Source organism: Myxocyprinus asiaticus, chromosome 32 (assembly GCF_019703515.2).
Source record: "Myxocyprinus asiaticus isolate MX2 ecotype Aquarium Trade chromosome 32, UBuf_Myxa_2, whole genome shotgun sequence".
In the NCBI taxonomy this organism is placed as follows: Eukaryota; Metazoa; Chordata; class Actinopteri; order Cypriniformes; family Catostomidae; genus Myxocyprinus; species Myxocyprinus asiaticus.
In genome coordinates this window covers 13,118,408-13,141,046 of record NC_059375.1, presented here as the reverse complement: position 1 = coordinate 13,141,046, position 22,639 = coordinate 13,118,408, and the positions used below count along the sequence as shown (strand labels likewise).

The window sequence follows — 22,639 nt, the reverse complement described above, 5'->3', positions numbered from 1 at the left end:
GGGACTCTTCCCAGTGGGCCAGCCGTGAAACGGGCTGAAACGGGCCACCGCGTTATGCAGAACGGGCCACAAATGGCACCGCGATATGCTGAAGGGGCAGCGATATGCAGAAAAGGACAGGACCTCCCCTCCCCCCCAACTTTTGGGCCAGTTACTATGTAAAATCCCGGGCCGATTTCTCTTCCCAGTCTGCCCCTGAGTACAGATTAAGTAAAAACAAATGTATTTATTTTTTTACATTTCCCTTGTGATAAACACTATTTACTGACAAAACAACAACACTGTAATCCAAGGAGAAATACACTTGTACTTTTATTTTTTGGTGATAAAAAATACTATTTCTTATACTAAATATAAAATACAATTTCTGACACATTAGTCATTTAGACTTCTGTCTACAAATGGATAACCACAATTTTTAACAGGAAGCCAGTTCTTTGAACTTTAAAAATGGAAAAGGCTTAAGTTTGAGGAAGAAAATGCTTGACAGAAAAATATTGCTTCTCTATTACAGCTTTGTTCTTTTGACAAAAATTAGTATTTCTTAAAAGTGAAGATTGATAATTTTCTTTTTTTCTGGGTGTTGTATTAATTATGGGGAAGAAAATGCTTGACAGAAAAAAATATTGTCTTTATTGATTGCAGCTTCGTATTTATTTTTTTTTGGCAAAAAGTAGTGTTTATTAAAAGTGAAGATTTATAGAAATTAGTTTTTTTCCTGGACGTTGTAGAGACCGTTGTAGCGGTTTTAAGAGAATTAGGGGCTGTTCACATGAATGCGTTTTGCATCCGTCTGCGCTGTTTTCAATTGTTTTCTATGTAACCAAGTTTTGGGTGTACCTTCTTTACCTCTGCGCAGCATCTCATGCTGGAGCCACGCTGGAAAATGTGTTCTGTATTTAAAGCTGGAATATCCCATATTTGTATTGAAATCAGCTAACGAGACATTCTTTAAAATTTGTCCTTTAGTGTTAATAAGTGCATGTGGGTGGGCCTTTAATTTATAATGTTGTATTTATAAATTAAACAAGAGTCATTTCCTTGCATACAGGTGGCTGTGAGTGTGACAGAGAATGTGTTAAAGTGATACAATGTGTGAAGCAGTGGTCAGAATGAAAAAAGAATGATAGCTAGAGCAATAGAAAGGAAGAGACAGTGAAACATAAGAGATGAGAACAGAGAGAAAGGGTGTGACATTCACCTTCGTTACAAAATGTAACAATTGCAAAACTTCATCTTTTTACACACACGTGGTGTGATGCAATAAATGCTTCAAATGTTTTTAAAAAATGTATAGTGGTACCACATGTTCATACTGAACAGTACAAAAATCACTATATCCTACTCTTGCTATGTACGTGTTAACATTATAGTCACATTTTTATTTTCACCAAGAAACAAAAGTTCTACTAAACAAGCAGAAGCATTTTTATAATACAGTTTCTGATGTTTGCAGATGGTCTAACCATGTAAGAAAAAAATAGATGATTGCATAGAGCATTCTTCTGTAGACTACAAAAACCTTTCTGCTCTGCAGAAACCACAAAATCCTTTGAACTATCAAAAAACAATTCTGTTGCACTTTATTCTGTTTTGAATACTATTATGATGCTAGTGATACTTTGTAATACAGCACTTTTTATACCACTGTCTCCTAAGATGATTCGCTTATGTTTTCCTCTTTTGTAAGTCGCTTTGGATAAAAGCGTCAGCCAAATGAATAAATGTAAATGTAAAATCAGAATCAGCTTTATTGCCAAGTATGCTTACACATACAAGGAATTTGTCTTTGTGACAGGAGCTTCAAGTGTACAACAATACAAAAACAGCAGCAAGACATAGATAATAATAAAAAAATAATTATACACATATGTACATACACACAGAGACATACACATACATAACTACATAGTGCAAATCTAATACAAATCTGTTATCTGTTATGTACAGTGCAAATGTATTTATTTTTTTATTTTTTTTCAGAGGAATGAAATGGCAAAAGAGGTTGGATGTGTTGGATAAATATAAAAAAAGACTAAACTGTGTATTGAACATAGTTATTGCTCAATGGGGCAATTTAACTGTTCATGAGATGGATAGCCTGAGGGAAAAAAACTGTTCCTGTGCCTGACGGTTCTGGTGCTCAGAGCTCTGAAGTGTTGGCCAGGAGGCAACAGTTCAAAAAGGTAATGGGCAGGGTGAGTGGGGTCCAGAGTGATTTTTCCAGCCTTTTTCTTCACTCTGGAAGTGTATAGTTCTTGAAGGGGGGGCAGGGGGCAACCAATAATACTCTCAGCAGTCCAAATTGTCCTTTGTAGTCTTCTGATGTCTGATTTCGTAGCTGAACCAAACCAGACAGTTACTGAAGTGCAGAGGACAGACTCAATGACTGCTAAGTAGAACTGTATCAGCAGCGCCTGTGGCAGGTTGAACTTCCTCAGCTGGCAAAGAAAGTACAACCTCTGCTGGGCCTTTTTCACAGTGGAGTCAATGTGTGTCTCCCACTTCAGGTCCTGTGAGATGGTAGTGCCCAGGAACCTGAATGACTCCACTGCTGCCACAGTGCTGTTTAGAATGGTGAGGGGGGTCAGTGTTGGGGTGTTCCTCCTGAAGTCCACAATCATCTCCACCGTTTTGAGCGTGTTCAGCTCAAGGTTGTTTTGACTGCTCCAGACAGCCAGCTGTTCAACCTCCCTTCTGTATGCAGACTCATCGTCATCTCAGATGAGGCCGATGACAGTGGTGTCGTCTGCAAACTTCAGGAGCTTGACAGAGGGGTCCTTGGTGCAGTCATTGGTGTAGAGGGAGAAGAGTAGTGGGGAGAGCACACATCCCTGTGGGGCACCAGTGCTGATTGTACAGGTGCTGGAAGTGAGTTTCCCCTGTCTCACAAGCTGCTGCCTGTCCATCAGAAAGCTGGTAATCCACTGACAGATAGACATGGGAACAGAGAGTTGGTGTAATTTTTTCTGGAGTATAGCTGGGATGATGGTGTTGAAAGCCGAACTGAAGTCCACAAAAAGGATCCTTGCATATGTCCCTGTTCTGTCCAGATGTTGCAGGATATGATGCAATCCCATGTTGACTGCATCATCCACAGACCTGTTTGCTCGATAAGCAAATTGAAGGGGATCTAGAAGGGGTCCAGTGATGTTCTTCAGGTGGGCCAACACCAGTCTCTCAAATGATTTCATGACCACAGATGTCAGGGTGACAGGTCTGTAGTCATTAAGTCCTGTGATTTTTGGTTTCTTTGGGACAGGAATAATGATTGAGCATTTGAAGCAGCATGGGACTTCACACTGCTCCAGTGATCTATTGAAGATCTGTGTGAAGATGGGGGCCAGCTGGTTAGCACAGGATCGAAGAAACGCTGGCGAGACGCTATCTGGGCCTGAAGCTTTCCTCGTCTTTTGTTTCCGAAAGACCCGGCTCACAACATCTTCACAGATCTTAAGTGCAGGTTGAGTAGCAGGAGGGGGGTTGCAGGAGGTGTTGGTGTTTGTGTGAAGTGAAGGTCAGAGTGGGTGTGGGGTGTGAGATTGGGCCTTTCAAATCTGCAGTAGAACACATTCCGGTCGTCAGCCAGTTGTTGGTCCACCACAGGGTTGGGGGTAGGAGTCCTGTAATTTGTGAGTTGTTTCATGCCACTCCACACTGATGCAGGGTCATTAGCTGAAGACTTGTTTTCAGCTTCTCAGAGTATCTTCTTTTAGCCACTCTGATTTCCTTGTTCAGAGTGTTCCTGGCCTGATTGTACAAGACTTTATCCCCACCCCTCTTTGGCCTGACGAAGCTGCCTGAGCTCTGCTGTAAACCACGGTTTGTCATTGTTGAACTTTAAATAAGTCCTAATAGGAATGCACATATCCTCACAGAAATTGATATATGATGTAACAGTATCTGTGAGCTCATCCAGGTTTGTGGCTGCAGTCTCAAAATGCTCCAATCCATGCAATCGAAGCAGACTTGTAGTTCCCTCTCTGCTTCATTGGTCCATCTCTTTACAGTCCTTACTACTGGCTTGGTTGATTTTAATTTCTGCCTGTAGGTTGGAAGATGAACCAAACAATGATCAGAGAGTCCCAAATCTGCTATAGGGACAGAGCGATATGCATCCTTTATTGTTGTGTAGCAATGATCCAGTATGTTCCTGTCTCTGGTGGGGCATGTAATGTGCTGTTTGTATTTGGGCAGTTCACGTGTGAGATTTGCTTTGTTAAAATCCCCAAGAATAATAATAACTGAGTCTGGGTATTTTTGTTCTGTGTCTGTGATTTGATCAGTCAGCTGTTGTAGCGTTGTGTTCACACACGTGTTTGGCGCGATATACACACTCACCAGAATAAACGAGGAAAACTCCCGCGGCGAGTAGAACGGCTTAAAGTTAATAAAGAGTGCTTCCAAATTAGGACAGCACATCCTCTTTAGCGTTGTTACATCTGTATGTAGCACGTGACACACGTGGCTTACAATCTAAGCATAAACCACTTTTTAATGCCTTGGACCAGATCAGAAGACCACGTTCGCTCTTGAGCTGGCGTTGCAGCAAGACAAGGGAAATAACCACAGAAGAATGGGTTATAGCTGAAAAGGTAAGTAATTTTCTTTTGTATTTCTGTGTATTACTTATTTGCGTTGGAGAGGAAAAAAAAAAAAAAAAAGAAAAACAAAATGACAGTTTCAAAAAATTAAAATATTTCACAAAAGAACCTTTAAATAACAGTGTTTCTTTTTCACATAAATGGTATAACCAGTTAACATTCAAAACCCAAATTACAGTTATATGACTCAACCTTCATGTTCTCTTTTTTCAGTACAATTTCAATAAAAGATGGGGAAAACAAAACAAAAATAAACAATAGTTTGGACGATCATTTTTGGTAAAATATCCAATGACACCCAAATCAGAGTTCTTTTTCAGCTAAATGTCTTTGATGGGAATGACTCAAGTAAATAAACAGGAGTTTAGCTCAGTTCAGTGTCTTTCATACATCTGTATTCTTTAAACTGAACACTGAAACAGATACACAAACTCCGAGATGCAAAAAGAAAAAAAAAAAAAACAGTTCTTGTCCACAGTTGTGATATTATCCAGGGAAAGGATAAAATGAATACGTGTGGTCCTACCAATTCAATGAAACACGAAATGTTGTCCAAGCTCAGGAAAAACCAGGTTGGCTCGCCAATTTCTACCAATGTTGAGCACTCCTTGTTGATGGCAGAAACTCCAAGAGACTCCTCGTTCAATATCAAGGGATATTTTGAAGGACAGGGAAAACAAAATAGAGAAAAAGGTGAAAAAAAAAAAAAAACCCAACCTTGCAAAGACAAGGCAGAAAAATCACAAATAAATTACAATTAATTCCCATTTAACAACATTATCATTTCAAATGATCCCTTTCAACACAAATGTTTTAAAATGCATAAATACACATTTCCTTATTTCCTTTGTTAACACATTTCCTTAACAGAAATATAACTATATTAACAAAGAACATCGTCTTGGAATGATGTATGTGCACTTGATTAGCTATGGCTGTAGCACATGAGCCCACATGGTTAGCAAAACTCCACGTGAGCTACGTTGCACTCATTACCCTCATAAATTTAGCAAACATACATAAACACTTAAACAGCAATCAACATTCAATTTATCACTTTACTCACATTTCCTAACATATTTCACAAACTTATACATCACAGTATCAATTAAAAACACTTAACTTCACAAAGACTGAAAAGTTACAAAAACCATAACTAAATGTTCACTTACCAAGAATAAAATGATAATGATTTGAAATAATCTCTGATGAATCAAGGAAAATCTGTTTTATGCAGTTTCCGTCAGATGAATCAGCTCATTTTCTCGTTCAATCCTTGGAGTTAATACAAACGCGATTAGAACTATTTAAACAACTTTTTCCTGTTAGCGATGTCTTAACTATGAATCTCAATTATTAATCTAGTATTTCTCATTTACTTTCTCAACTTTACAACTGCTACTAACACGCATCACTGCTCCAGCGGACATTTTACTTCATTACGTGAGGAGAGACTGTTCACCTCTATTTAGTACTAGAGATGACGCAATCCACTAAGGGCGGAGCTATTCCTAATTGTTCAATTTAATTTCTTTTCTAGTTTGTGACATTTACTACATTTCATCAGCAATATTTGATTACTAAAACATTAAAATAATATAATAAAATATATCATATGTGCATTATAATAATTCTTTTATTCCTTTCTTTTACAGGTTTAATATGGGCTTTAGTAACCTTGGTTACACCCTCCCCTCTGAAATATATGCATGTCTCATTGCATCTACACGTGAACTACAGGGGCAACAACTGACTCTTCTAAAGAAGAACTAAATGCTTCGCTTAGACCCTGCAACAAGGACTGAATCACTAAGGTTAGTGGATTTCCTAACTGGGGATATTCAAACTTTTTAGGGGGGCATCTCTCTCTCTGTGAGTGTCTGGGGGCAACACTGTCTTCAGCTTCAGTGCCCCTGTCTTTGTTTAGGGTGTTTTCAATGTGACTCATTTCATTTGTGATTATGTTTTCTTCTTCAATCTATGACTCAGAATTGATTGGGGTTGTCTCAGCCATTTGAGTGGGAATTCATTCAAGGACTCAGGGGATTGTTCTGGTCTTTGCTTCACAGAGACATCTGGTGCAGTACAATGTGATTCAGGCTTATCCTCACACGTTTCCATTCTTACAGACTCATCCAATTTTTCTTCCACGGGTTTCCATTCAGGTAAGTATTCCCTTGCAGGTTCTTCTTCAGGATTATGCCCTACAGGTTCCTGAGCCAGTAAGTTCTCTCCAGTAGGATCAAGGACAGGTAAGTCAATTGCGCCTTCTCGAACACAAGGTGAGTGGTCCGTAATAATTTGAGTTTCAGAGCCCAAAGTCCTTCCAGGTACATAACAGAGAATTTGCTCATCTTCAGACTCTGAGCATTCAGAAACAGGCTCAGACTCCTGTATCCCTTCATTATTAGAAGCAGCTCTGGTTCTAGGCCTTCTGACTACTCTCTGCTTTGGTTGTTCTTAAAATTTGCTCAGTTGCAAAAACTCACAGGGCAGCAACAAATCTCGATGCAATGTCCGGAGAGGACCACCTTTCCCCTCTGGTTGGACACTATATACTGGCAGATCACGAACTTTTCTGACAACCACATGAACATCTTGTTCCCACTTGTCCGCCAGCTTTTGCTTTCCTCTCAATCACATGTTCCTTACAAGAACTCTGTCACCCTCTTCCAAAACTGAAGCAACCACACGCTCATCAAATCTCCTTTTATTACGTTCTGCTACCTTCTCAGCATTTTTAGTAGCCACCTCGTAACTCTCACGCAACCGATTCTTTAGATCCCACACGTATTGAGAGTGGGACTTGATGGGAGTGTCTACTGGCAATCCGAAAGTCAGATCAACAGGCAGGCGGGGTTGTCGCCCAAACATGAGTTCATAAGGAGTGTACCCTGTGGTGTCGTTGCAGGTGCAGTTGTAGGCATGCACTAAAGGCTTTACAAACTCCTTCCACCGAGACTTCTTTTCATTTTCCAGTGTCCCCAGCATCTGGAGGAGTGTACGATCAAATCGTTCCGCTGGATTTCCCCTCGGGTGGTATGGGGTAGTCCTCACCTTGTGAATTCCTGTGACTTTACACAACTCCCTTATTGTGTGTGACTCAAAGTCTGCCCCTTGGTCACTATGTAGTTTCTCCGGAAACCCATAGTGCACCAAGAAATTGTCCCACAGGCTCTTAGCAACGGTTTGGGCAGTTTGGTTTCGAGTTGGTATCGCAATGGCATACTTTGTAAAGTGGTCCGTGATAACCAGTATGTTTTTGATGTTGCTTTGTTCTGGATCCAGGGACAGAAAATCTATGCATACCAACTCTAAGGGCCTGCTAGTTTGGATGTTTACTAAAGGAGCTGCTCTTTCCGGAGGTGTTTTTCTATGGACACAGCGGTCATAAGTTTTGACACTTTCTTCCACTGCCTGTGACATTTTCAGCCAGAAGAACCTTGACCTGACGAGATCCAGGGACCTGTCGATACCTAAATTACCCATATCATCATGAAGGCTCCTTAACACCATGTCTCTCAATGTGGTGGGCAGTGCCAACTGATAGCGAGAGGCTCCACGTTCCTGCCTCCTCCTGTAGAGCGCTCCACTTCTCAGCTTGAGTCGGTTCCACTCTTTAGACCACAAACTCATGGTAGGTGGCTTGTCTCTCAGGTTACAAGGTTTCATGCCTTTCTCCAAACCTTCAATAACAATCCTTATTTCTGGATCTTTTCTCTGCAGTTCTGCCAAGGAAGCTCCTGAGAGGTGAGGAAGATCTGGAAGACCATGTTTATCTTCATGTTGGAACTCATTTGGCAGAGCATCCTCATGGTGAGTAAGGGATTCAACCAAGGTAAGTGATGAGTGAGAGGGACTAGGATTTTCAGATGACCTCACCACCTGATGCTTTTCAGAGATCGCCTTTATTGTGTCTGCCATGAGAACAGATGACTCAGCTCCTGGCCCCATGAGATGGTGTAGTGTGAACTGTTTAATCCTTTCTCTCTCCTTTTGTGAGACCAGGTCATCTAGAGGCTCACCATGCGGTTGTCGGGAAAGCCCGGCAGCATCTTGATTTTGGCTACCTGCTCTGTATTGCAGCTTAAAGTTAAAAGTTGACAAGCTGGACAGCCAGCGGTAACTAGTGGCAATCAAGCTTTGCTGAAGTTAGGATATATGTCAAGGGATTACTATCCGTTATGACGGTAAATTCTGCACCATAGAGGCAGTCGCTAAATTTGGAGGTGACTGCCCATTTAAGCGCCAAAAACTCTAGTTCGTGGGCAGGGTATTTACTTTCACCCTTGGTCAATCCTCTGCTGGCAAAGGCTATGACTCACATCTGTCCCTCCTGCTCCTGGTATAAAGCTGCACCGAGCCCGGTGGTATTGGCATCGGTGTGAAGCACATAGGGAAGCTTGGGGTTAGCAAAGCCCAAAACAGGTGCAGATGTAAGCTTGCCAATTATAGAGTCAAAGGCACTCTGACAGTCTGGAGTCCATCGATCACCAAACTCTTCTTTGGGGTTGAAGTACCCCCCATCCTTCTGTTTCTTATTACTGCTTTTCCGGAGTGGAGGATATCCTGCTGTAAGGTCGGTGACAGGTTTAATGATGTTGGAGTAGTCACGCACAAATCTCTGATAGTATCCGGCAAAACCTAAAAAGCACCTCAACTCCTTTAGGTTTGTCGGCTTTGGCCAAGTCTTTAAGACCTCAACCTTCGCCGGATCAGTCTCTACCCCGTCTTGTGAGACTATATGACCCAGATACCTCACTGACGTCTGGAAGAACCGACATTTCTCGGGTGACAATTTCAGCCCATACTCCTTCAGTCGGTTGAGAACTTGCAGAGTCTTTGAAAAAACTATGAGGTCATCGATGAAAACCAGTACCTTTTTTCTGTTCAAATCTCCCATGCACCATTCCATTAATCTTTGGAACGTGCTCGGTGCATTAGTAATCCCCTGCGGCATTCTGTTGAATTCCCAGAATCCAAGCGGGCAGACAAATGCTGTTTTACACTTATCGGCTTCTTCCATCTCAATTTGGTAGAATCCAGATTTCAAATCGAGCACCGAGAACCACTTGGAGCAGGTCAGTGTTGAAAAGACCTCCTCTAGGTTTGGTAAGGCATATGCATCCTTAATTGTTTGTGAATTGAGCTTTCGAAAGTCAATGCACAGCCGAACTGTACCGTCCTTCTTGCGGACTACAACTATGGGTGATGCGAACGGAGACTCAGGCTCACGGATGACACCGGCCTCTAGTAGTTCTTGGAGGTACTTTCTCACAGCGTCAATGTCTTGGGGATGGATGGGTTGGGCTCTATGTTTGAACGGTGTTTCGTCACTCAACTTTATCTGATGTTTGACTTTTCTCAGTGTGGCCGTAGTCAAGGTCATGCAGGGAGAAGACCTCAGGCATGGAGTTCAACAATTTCGAAATCTTCTCTTTCCAGCTTGTAGGCAAAGGGGAGTCACCAACTTCAAAAGGTAAGGTTAGCACAGGTAAGTGTTTCTTCCTCAACTTTGACATCCAAACTCTGATGCTGCTGGTCAATGACCTTCTGAACTGCATGAATCTCTGCCAGCATAACTTTAGGGGGGATTTTTATGTCGTTTGCATTCCATTTCTTAACAAAACTGACAATTTGGAGGGACGTTTACGGGGTAAGGTGTGCAAACAGTTTGCAATCAGCAGGCCACTTGGTAAAGGGACCGAAGGAGGCCCAAGAGTCACCCACTTCTCTGTGTGGGGGCCATGTAGGTGGCCAAAGCCGTCCAAGACCACTGTGCTTCCTGCAGGCACAACTTCAGGGGAGTTTCCCTTCAACTTCACATAACCCAGAGTCTCACTACTGGCTTGTCTCCACCTAGCTTCCAAAACTTTAAGTACTGCTTGGTAACCATGGAAGCTTGACTGAAAGTTAGCCGCATTTTCTTTAGTACACTTGCTGTAAAGCACATCTAAAGAATTGGTCCCAACTAAAATTTGGGAAAGACTTGTTAAATCTGGCAACACAAGGGCCAGGCTGGGGACTTCAACCTCAGTTCCTATGAATGCCTTGGGGAATTTCAGGGTTAACTCAATGTACACCAGATATGGCACAGCCTGCCCGTTAGCTCCTTCTACCTCCAGCAAGGTTTCCAATGGCTTCTAGGGGAAGTCTGTCAAATTTGATTCATAAAATGACTGAGGAATTGTGGTCACCTGTGACCCTGTGTCTAAAAGGCAATCTACTTCTCTCTCTCCAATGGTGACCTTGGCTGTGCATTTTATCCCCACTAGCCCCTTTGGCAAGTGTTTCAATGGTGGTACTCCATGGCTGCGCACATCAGATATCTGTTTGTAACATTCAGGGCGACAGTCTGAACGTCTGGTCTCCATATGCCCCGCTACAGAGACCCTTTTCAGTTTAAAGGCAGGGCAGGCCTTCCATGCATAGAGTCCCATTGGCTTTGTTGCTCTCTTAACTTAAGTCGCTTCTCCTCGACTTTGGATAGATTTGCAGAGTTCTCGCGATTGATGGCCAGGTGCCCATCTTCTCTGCACCGGAAACAGTACCAGGGTCGTGGTCTGTTAACCTTCAGCTGGCCCGTCCTGGTACTCCTGTCTGTTTCTGTTTCAAGCGGTCTCTGCATGTTAGAAGTTTGAGGCATCTTACGAGTGGCACTTTGAGTTTGCAGCTCCGCAACCTGACGCTGCAGCCTAGCTATTTCCGACTCTTCTGCATGGTTTTGTTTCAGTCCCTGGGTGACCGATGCTTTCACTATGGCTACTTGGGTGCATAACTCTTCCACCATCTTCTTTAAAGCGGTCAACTCAGCCTTTTCAGAATGACTCTTTGGACTCTTCTGATCAGGAGACTGCTTTAAGGCTGTAACTTGAGCTTGGATTTCCACAATTTGTTTCTTAAGAAGACTGGTTTCGGAACTATCAGAGTTGGGCACATCACATGAACAGACTGACACTTTGTTAGAGACTGCCCGTGACTTGGGGTAGGCATTATGGGGCTTTGTCATCCCAAGATGCTTCCTCATCCGTTCCTCTTTAGAGGCGTGTTTGTCTTCTTGGATTCGAATACGCACTGCTAATTTGGCAAAAGTGGGTGGTTGGATTTCTCTTTTTTCAAGCTGAAGGTCAGCAATGAGACAATTGTCCCTACACCCTCTGCAGAATTGTTTCAACAGGTAATGATCACGTTCACTTTCTGCTATGCCACCTCGCCTGATTGCTGCACTCAGAATGACTTGTAAGCAGTGCAGATAGTCTGATGGTTTCTCACTCTGATTCTGTAGAGTGCCCATGAGTTTGGCCAACAACTCGTCTCCATCCTCGACAGAACCATATATGGACTCTAACAGCTCAAGATACACAGCAGGTAGGGCTGGAGGGTGCACATGTTTTACAATTTCAGCAGCTGGAGGTAAGAGACTGTCAAAGATTTTTCGTGTTCTGTGCAAGTCAGAGATGGAAGGATCATTTAAGAAGAAGTCAACACTTCCACGCCAGGTGTCGAAATCTGGTTCGTTGGGGGGACGAGGAGACCTCCCTGAGAAAACCCTCAGACAGACTGAGCTTTGCTGGGACAGGGTAGCTTTGCTTGTTTTCACTATGTGTTCAACCACCATTCTCTGGACTCTGGGTGGGTCCAAAATATTTGTGGGGAAAGCAGGGCAGGTTGTCACAGTAATATCATCAGTGGTGGTTTCTGGAGAAGGGGGAGACACAAATGTAGTTTTATACTTGTTTGGGTTTTTAGGTTCTGAGATTTGAGTTTCTGTTACTTTTAAATGAGTCAGGTTGGAAGTCCGGGAGCTACTTATTGGTGGTGGGATGATGGCCTCTGCACTCTGGGAGTCACTGCTAGAGCCATGGCAGCCCACATGTTGAGATTCTGCTGGATCTTGATTTGCAGAATGTGTTTCTCTGAGTTTCTCCAATTCCTCTTGAAGCACACTTTGGAAAGGCCTTCCACTCTCTTTGGACTCAATTCCTCAAGATACCCTTCAGTGGCAGTGCAGCTAGCAGTTTGAGTGTAGACAGTAGCTAAGGCATGCACTCGGAAGGTAACACCTGGGTCAGAGAGACTCCCCAAAGTTAAGGGTAAGAAAGGGCACACATTTTGGATTGCTGAGTTATGGTTATATTCTATGATGACACTTCTGTGAAACTCTGAAGCTGGGTCATCAATGATAATATTACGGCTAATTGAACCATATCTCTGCAGGTATATTTCCAGCTCATTGTCTACTTCTGTTAATGTAAGGCCTCCGACTATGAGCGCATTTGCTACGTTAACATTTTCCATTGTAACGGTTGAAAATTTAAAAACTTATCTCTCGTTTTACTAATTTCCCTTCTCTGTTTCTTTAACAGTTACCCTCGCTGCAAGAACTGGCTCCTGGCTGGCTCGCCAACTTATGTAGCACGGGACATACGTGGCTTACAATCTAAGCATAAACCACTTTCTAATGCCTTGGACCAGATCAGAAGACCACGTTCGCTCTTGAGCCGGCGTTGCAGCGAGACAAGGGAAATAACCACAGAAGAATGGGTTATAGCTGAAAAGGTAAGTAATTTTCTTTTGTATTTCTGTGTATTACTTATTTGCGTTGGAGAGGAAAAAAACAACAAAAAAGAAAAACAAAATGACAGTTTCAAAAAAATAAAATATTTCACAAAAGAACCTTTAAACAACCGTGTTTCTTTTTCACATAAATGGCATAACCGGTTAACATTCAAAACCCAAATTACAGTTATATGACTCAATAACCTTCGTGTTCCCTTTTTTCAGAACAATTTCAATAAAAGATGGGGAAAACAAAACAAAAATAAACAATAGTTTGGATGATAAATTTCAGGTAAAATATCCAATGACACCCAAATCAGAGTTCTTTTTCAGCTAAATGTCTTTGATGGGAATGACAGGAGTTTAGCTCAGTTCAGTGTCTTTCATACATCTGTTTCAGTGTTCAGTTTAAAGAATACAGATACGCAAACTCAGAGATGCAAAAAGAAAAAAAAAAAAACAGTTCTTGTCCACAGTTGTGATATTATCCATGGAAAGGATAATACATTTCAAATGATCCCTTTCAACACAATAAATGTTTTAAATGCATAAATACACATTTCCAAACACTTATTTCCTTTGTTAACACATTTTCTTAACAGAAATATAACTATATTAACAAAGAACATCGTCTTGGAATGATGTATGTGCACTCGATTAGCTATAGCTCGTAGCACATGAGCCCGCATGGTTAACAAACCTCCACGTGAGCTACGTTGCACTCATTACCCCCATAAATTTAGCAAACATACATAAACACTTTTAAACAGCAATCAACATTCAATTTATCACTTTACTCACATTTCCTAACATATTTCACAAACTTATACATCACAGTATCAATTAAAAACACTTAACTTCAAAAAGCCATAACTAAATATGGTAGCTTATGAGCTCACTTACCAAGAATAAAATGATAACGATTAGAAATAATCTCTGATGAATCAAGGAAAATCTGTTTTATGCAGTTTCCATCAGATTAATCAGCTCATTTTCTCGTTCAATCCTTGGAGTTATTACAAACGCGATTAGAACTATTTAAACAACTTTTTCCTGTTAGCAATGTCTTAACTATGAATCTCAATTATTAATCTAGTATTTCTCACTTACTTTCTCAACTTTACAACTGCTACTAACATGCATCACTGCTCCAGCGGCCATTTCACTTCATTACGTGAGGAGAGACTGTTCACCTCTATTTAGTACTAGAGATGACGCAACCCACTAAGGGCGGAGCTATTGCTAATTGTTCAATTTAATTTATTTTCTAGTTTGTGACATTTATTACATTTCTTCAGCAATATTTGATTACTAAAACACTAAAATAATATAATAAAATATATTATATGTGCATTATAATAATTCTTTTTTTTCTTTCTTTTTCAGGTTTAATATGGGCTTTAGTAACCTTGGTTGCATGTACACCAAATTTCATTGATATAAAAGCATGTTCCACCGCCTCTCGTTTTCCCCGTTAAATCCATGATGCAATCTGCTCTGAACAGCTGAAAGCCCGGCAGATGTAACACGCTGTCCGGAATGGCTTCACTCAGCCAGGTTTCTGTGAAGCACAAGGCTGCAGAGTTTGAAAAGTCCTTGTTTGTACAGTTGAGGAGATGTAGTTCATCTGTTTTGTTAGGAAGAGAGCGGAGATTCGCTAGATGAATGCTCGGCAACGCTGTTTGAAATCTGCGCCAACGGAGCCTGACCAGCGTGCCTGCTCATCTCCCTCGCCTGCATCTCATAGCGCGTTTAAACAACACAGCTGCGCCTCTGACTAAAATGTCCAGCAAAACATCTGAATATTCAAAAACCAGGAAAAAGTTGTCTGGTATATGCTGCCGAATGTTCAGCAGTTCATCCCTGGTAAAATTGTCTGGAAAAATATTACTAAACACAGGACAAACAAACAAAAACAACAAAAGAACTGAAGAGCTACACACCGAGGTGGCCATCCACGGCGCCATCTTGATGAATATCATGTGTCTATGGCAAAACTTCATTATTCGTTTTGTTCTGTTGAATTAATGCCATACAAAAAGGTAAAGCTCCACTGAGAAATGATTCTGAATGATATATTTGTTGGACAAGCTGGCGGTTTGAGAGAATGATTGATTGTGTTGAAGTTAAAATGAGTGAAAGCAAAACTGATGCTGTGATGAACCCACAGGAAGCTGAATAGTGTTGAGAACAAGCTGCTCACCAAGCAATGCAAACTGTATTCTTAATGTATATGTTATACAATATTTTTATAGACAAATGGACAGACAGATAGATCAATAGATATATTTTCCACCTCCCCCTAGACCAATAGTGGAACGACACTTTTTCAGTTTTAGAAAAAGTTACACGTTACTGAAGCCATCTTGGATTTGATGCTAACTGTTTTCGGTACTCCTTGTACAATCATTCACCTTATCAGACCAGTTCACACTAAACTGACCGAATTGATTTTTTATTTTTCACTCCATTTCTCAGTAATGTGATAACAGAGTTTATTTAGCCAAAGAGAGTCTGCTTTGGGTAATATAACCGTTTCATTGTCATTTCCTAGCTCATTGCAGAGTTTACCTTTCAGGGAATTATTCTTACTCAGTTGTTCAGATACGTTCAACTCTTGCATGTTCACTTCCTTTTGTCACTTTCTGATTCTCCTTAGTCATATGTGCTAGCCTGCTTTCCATCTTTCTCAATAAATAGACTTTTTCTATTTTTGCGATTCATACGGTACATGCTTTCATGCATTCACCACCCCTGCCTTTGTTAGCCTGATATGGCCATGGATTGGAATTTCTGCATCTGGTTGTACCTGTTTTGTGGTAAGACCAAACAGTGCAACATTATTCTCATGTGGATACTCTTCCACCTAGCATGTTTAAAGGTTTTTAAATTGCCTTATAACTATACAGTTATCCACTAGCACCTGCTGACCAAGAGAGAAAATATCAGTAATAAAACTGTATAGTATGTTGTTAAAATCCTGATATTCTTCTACAATTGTGTTAAAGACTCTTTTTTGTGTGTGTGTGATTTTGTTATTATTGCTATTGTGTTTATGTATTTTATTGCATTGCTGTGAAACTGTGTTAAGGTTATTTTAGTTTGAGAGACAAAACTGTGAAAGAAGACACAGGGTGGAATTCACTTTAAATAAATTCCCCAGGTTCCGGGTTGGACTCTTGAGAGCTAGACTGTGGAGGATTTAGTATACAACTGCAATCTAACACATTTAACTGGGAATATACAGCACCTTCTCTGGATAATAGTGCAGGTGGTAATACTGCAGCATTAATAGAGTGCAAAAGTGCCCACCATTTTTTCCATAGGGATTATAAAAAAGTCATTATTACAGAGTTCTAAGACAAGAACCAGATAAACCGGTTCCATGATGAATCGCAACATTTGATTTGAAGAAACTTTGATTTGAAGCAAAAAAAAAAAGTAGTATTTGAAAATCAAAGAAATTGTTCACCCAAAAATGATAATTCTGTCATCATTTATTCACCCCCTCATGCCATCTCAAACTTGTATGACTTTCTTCTGCGGAACATAAACAATGATATTTTGAAGGCCGTATGATGTGTTTTTGTCCATACAATGCAAGTCAACTGAGTCCAAAACTTTCAAGCTTATGTTCAGTGACGTAAAGACAGCATAAAAGTAATCTATATCACTCGAGTGGTTTAATCCATGTCTTCTGGAGTGATACAGTAGGTTTGGGTGAGAAACAGGTCAAAATTTAAGTGTCAGGCTTTCCGCAGGTCCTTACGGCTCATATTTGTTATATGACAATGTGTAATAGATTGTACATGATTGTAAGAGTCAATATTTGTCATCTTATCTGTTTGTGTGAGCTGGGAGCGCAGATATTTCAAAATAAGAGTGCCGATGTACTCTAATTATTAGATGCATAATAAACTGCATAGAGGATTTCATTCAGTTTGGACTCTAGTAGCCTCTATGTTTAGGCTGTCCCAGCACAGGAAAGAAAGACTGAGAACATTTTCAACACATTCAATGTATTGATTTTTAATACATTATATTAATAATAATTTTAATTACCACAGAAGCACGTCAAGTCTTAACAATCACCAAAACGCAGAGTGAGACGTTTTTTTCTGATAGCATTTGTCATGTGGAGTTCAAAGCGGGGCTTGACGCTGGTGTCCTGGTGCGAATCATGAATGCAGGAAAGCAGATAGCCACAGTCTACGGCAGATTAATATTGTGGAGGATGAATGTTTAAGAAATTTAATGCCCATTGCAATGAAAATGCAACCTATGGGGAAATTAGTTTTTTGAATTAGTCAAGCTCCCAATTAAAGTAAAGGAAACATTACTTCAATTGGTGCTAATTTAGTGCATTCCTATCTTTATACTGTGGAAGACTTTGTTTGGAAAATATTAATAAAGCATTATATTGTAACATGTTGAGTTCTTTTCTTCCCTAATAAGGAAATAAATGCATTTTGACAGGAAAAGAAGTATATACTATATAGTGTCAAATTAACTACAAAAAATTATTTGATTAATCACGATTAAAAAATGTTATCGACTGAAAGCACGATATATGATTAATTGCAATTCTTTCTGAACTCATTTAGTAAAAAAATGTCCTGTTTTGCTAATAAGCAGTGTTATAAGTTATACAGTAAGGCTTTGTTAAATGTGTGCCCCAGCGTATTTAAAGGAATAGTTCACCCAAAAATGAAATTTATCTCATCATTTACTTACCCCCATGCCATCACAGATGTGTATGACTGTCTTTCTTCTGCTAAACAAAAACTAAGATTTTTTTAGAAAAATATCTAAGCTCTGTAGGTCCATACAATGGTAGTGAATAGTGGCCAAAACTCTTAAGGTCTAAAAATCATATAAAGGCAGCATAAAAGAAATCCATATGTTCCCCTTCTGTCACTCACTCAACGTTGTGTCGATGTAGTGACACTAGGGGTCGCCCTTGGGAGCCCCAAACACCTCAGATCATTGAGAAAAGGCCAATGAGAATTTGCATACCACTCCCCTGGACACACGGGTAGAAAAGGAGCTGGCTCGCAACCACTCATTCAGATTTTTTCTTTGGAGCCGAGCGGTTGTACTGTCAGTGAGCTGAATACTACTGCTGTTCCATTCACCTCTTAAGAAGCGTATGTTGTTGGATATATGGCGCATTTCCAGTGGCTTTCTCTCCTTCTGCACGACGAGTGCAGATTTCGCCCCTGGGCGCTTCGACAGCACTAAAAGAGTGTATATTCCTGCTAAAGAGTATATTTTCTCTATTAGAGCGCACACATTGACGTTGAACGTCTTTTTAAAAACGCTTCTTTATAAAGATGCCTTTCCGTCTTTGTGTGATTCCTGGATGTGGTCGCTATCTCTCCGCTTCTGACAGCCAAGGGCGCTGCCTCACGTGTCTGGGCAGCGATCACACTGAGGCATCATTCGTGGATGGTTCATGTTCTCATTGCGAGAATATGACCATGGCAACGTTGCGGTTGCAACTTACTTTCTTCTGGGGGAAAGCCACTCCAGCTGCCCCCCGCACCTCACCTTTTATCTCCGGGTATGAGGCCGGCCCGGCTTGCGCTGGAGGCGATTTGGGGGCTTCAATGGGTGCGGCTATGCCGATTAAATCCCCGCGGACCTCCCATTCCCCAGCATGCTTGTTTGCCCCCCGCGAGTTCTGAGAGGAGACCAGCTTAATGTCCCTTTCGGAGCTCCGGAGCAGGATGAGTGCTCGATCGCTGCATCGGAGAGCGTACTGGCGATGTCAGACGCCGGGAACTTGACTGGGCTGCCACCTTCGGGTCGGCCCGCCCAGTCTGAGGCTGATGGCGAGATGACCGCCATGCTTGCCCGGGCTGCCGCATGTGTCGGGTTGGAGTGGAACCTTCCTCCCCTGAGCCCTTGCGGTTAGATGATTGGTTCCTGGGTTCGGGGCGCCGCTCACAGCCACGCCCCCGGCCTCTTTCTTCCCGGAAGTGCACGATGAGCTGACAAGATCGTGGAGGGCACATTTTTTTGCCCGAAACCGACCTCCCAGCTCATCCGCTTTCACTACCCTTGATGGTGGGGCGGCCCACGGGTATACGGAGGTCCCTCAGGTGGATAAGGCGGTTGCGGTGCACCTGTGCCCGCAAAGCGCAGTCACCTGGCGGGATCGCCCGGCACTCCCTTCCAAGGCCTGTAGGACAACGTCATCTCTGACGGCCAAAGCCTACATCGCCGCTGGTCAGGCCGCCTCTGCCCTGCATGCCATGTGAGCCCAGACCTCTGGTATCTCCACGTCTGGCCCTTGGATGGGACATGGAAGACCTAAGTGGCCTACCACCAGCAGTGGTAGACACGATCACTCAGGCCAGAGCTCCCTCCACAAGGCAGCTTTATAGCCTGAATTGGTGTCGGTTCGCGAATTGGTGTTCTTCCTGATGCGAAGACCCTCAGAGATGTGCAGTCGGGTCAGTGCTTTCCTTCCTGCAGGAGATGCTGGAGGAATGGTTGTTCCCCTCCACCTTGAAGGTGTATGTGGCCGCCATAGTGGCACACCACGATACAGTGGATGGTAAGTCCTTAGGGAAGCACGACCTGATCATCAGGTTCCTGAGAGGCACTCGGAGGCTGAATCCTCCTAGGCCACACCTGTTCCCCTCATGGGATCTGTCCGTGGTCCTCCTGGGCCTTCGTGGAGCCCCCTTTGAGCCGCTAGAGTCAGTCGAGTTGAAAGCCCTCTCCTTGAAGACGGACCTCCTGATTGCGCTCGGGGACCTGCAAGCGTTCTCTGTCAGCGATACCTGCCTGGAGTTTGGTCCGGGTGACTCTCACATAATCCTGAGACCCTGGCTGGGCTATGTGCCCAAGGTTCCCACAACCCCCTTCAGGGATCAGATGGTGAACCTGCAAGCGCTGCCCCAGGAGGTGGCAGACCCAGCCCTGTCATCGCTGTGTCCGGTGCATACTTTGCGCATCTACTTGGATCGCACGCAGAGCTTTAGATGCTCTGAGCAGCGCTTTGTCTGCTTTGACGGACAGCGGAAAAGGAACGCTGTCTCCACACAGAGGCTTGCCCACTGGATCGTGGATGCCATCGCTATGGTATACCAGGCCCAGGCCGTGCCTGCCCCTTCGGGAATACGAGCACACTCCACAAGAGGTCTGGCATCCTCGTGGGCACTGGCCCATGACACCTCTCTAGCAGACATCTGCAGGGTAGCGGGCTGGGTGACACCCAATACCTTCACGAGATTTTACAATCTCCGGGTTGAGCCAGTTTTGTCCCATGTTCTGTCAGGTACGAACAGGTAAGTTTGGGAATACGGACAGCTGGCTGGGTATATCACTTGCGTATAGCGCCTTTCCCCTCCAAAGAGGCATGTTACCTCCCCTCCGGGCAGGATGTGGTCTCTCCGTGGGGTCCCCGGTGCATATATTGAGCGTTAAAATGGCCCCAGCCAAATAACTGAATACTCTGTGGAGAGAAAACATAGAGAGAAAAGTATGCTTCCATACTAGATACATCTTTTCATTTTCTTATGTTTATTATAAACCTTTTTGTAACCATGGTACATTTTAAAGGTATCCCCAAAAATACCTCAACCCTGGTTAACTCTGTTTGAGTGTTTACAGCGCTCTGCGAGGAAATGTCTAAATGAGCTTCAGAAGACATGGATTAAACCACTCAAGTTGTATGGAATTACTTTTATGCTGTTTTTATGTTCTTTTTGGTGCTTGACATTTTTGGACCCCATTGACTTACATTATATGAACAAAAACACGTCATACATCACATTGCCCCTTAAAAAATATTTTAAGAAAATAACTGACTGAGGAAAAGGAACCTCCTGAAAAATTAAAGTCACTAGAGATGACCACCAGTAACTCCTTGTTACATCACCAGTGTTTTGCAACTTCATTAACTCAGTTATCAGACTTCCTCGTTTCTGCTCTGTCAGCTGGTAAACAGTCTGTTTCTGTTTGCGTTTGTTTCCACAAGATCAGAATAATTAAATGTGCATGATGGACAGTGTATAGCAAATTGCTATTTTCAAAGAGATAGTGACCCAAAAATGTCATTATTTATTTACCCTTATGTTGTTACAAACCTATATGACTTTCTTCCATAGGAAAAAAAAAAGAGATGTTAGGCAGCATGAAAGCCTCTGTCAGCATTCACTTTCAGTGTAAGGAAAAAAAGATGCAAAGAAAGTGAATGGCGAATGAGGGTTAAGAAAGACATTGAGTTTGGAACAACATGAGAAAATGACGACATAATTTTAATATTTGGGTGAACTATCACTTTAAAGCACTGAATTTCATCACACCCTTTTTGTTTACAAAAAATTAAATATCATTGCGCATACCACCACTATGTCAATCTAAAAAGATTATGATGATTATTAAATCAATGACAAAGAGTGAGATCCTTCTGTGAAATGTTGGCCTTTTATAAAACATTGCCTGGAAGAATAAGGAGAGTCACCCTAAAATGAATGTGTACTTAAGTACAGAATCTGTGTATTTGTGTGTTATATTGCTCCTAATTTGCACCATCCAGCCTTTCAATTAGTGCTGGCGTTCAACATCGATCCTGTGACCTGGAAGTACTTCACAAGAAACAATGATGTTGGCTTTGGCTATAGAGTGATACAAAGAGATACATATAGGTGAGAGAAACACATACTGTATAATCCAGTTACAATATTACTGTAGAGTATAATAACAAGTTTCAGGAAAATAACTTTTCATTTGACTTGTTTCATGTTAAAATATTGTTTGTTCTTGTTGTGGATGACTGCATAATATTGTCTTGAACTGAGTGTCACATATTTGGTTGTCTACACCAAGGACAGTCAATTTACTTGTGAGGATTAGGCCCCTGGTTACCATGTTATATTAACTGATTCCATCTTTAATTTGTCCATGTTATTAAAAACAACTGCATTAGGATTAAATTGAGTTCCCTATCTGTCACTCACTCGACGTTGTGTCAATTTAGTGACACTAGGGGTCGCCCTTGGGAGCCCCAAACACCTCTGATATTTGAGAAAAGGCCAATGAAAATTGTCCAGTGGAATTTGCATGCCACTCCCCCGGACATTCGAGTATAAAAGGAGCTGGCTTGCAACCACTCATTCAGATTAGTTCTTCGGAGTATATGGGCCGTAGCCATATACTCGTGGATGGTTCATGCTCTCATACCGGGCGAACCCCCACGGACCTCCCATTCCCCAGTACGCTCGTTTGCCCTGGTCGAGTTCTGGGATGAGACAGGCAGCTCGCCCCAGGGCGAGCTTAATGTCTCATTCGGGGCTCGGGATCAGGATGAGCTCTCGATCGCAGCATCGGAGAGCGGGCTGGTATGGTTGGACGCGGAGGACTCAGCTGGGTTCCCACCTTCGTGAGCGCCTTCGTGAGCGCCGCTCACAGCCACGCCTCGCCCCAGTTCCTTTTTTCCCGGAGGTGCATGAGGAACTCACGAA

General features: G+C 42.2%; 1 protein-coding gene across 3 annotated transcripts in view; it reads left to right on the top strand.

Annotated features, from left to right (window-relative positions):
* Positions 1-15,820: 15,820 nt before the first annotated feature.
* The window catches only part of LOC127422782 (integrin alpha-X-like), a 95,209-nt gene continuing 88,390 nt past the window's right edge, over positions 15,821-22,639 (top strand). For all 3 annotated transcript variants that reach the window (XM_051666544.1, XM_051666541.1, XM_051666543.1), the window contains exons 1-2: positions 15,821-15,982; positions 21,715-21,823. In XM_051666544.1, coding sequence (XP_051522504.1) covers positions 15,937-15,982; positions 21,715-21,823 — 155 coding nt within the window. In that variant the 5' untranslated portion in view covers positions 15,821-15,936. The remainder of the gene's footprint in view (positions 15,983-21,714; positions 21,824-22,639) is intronic.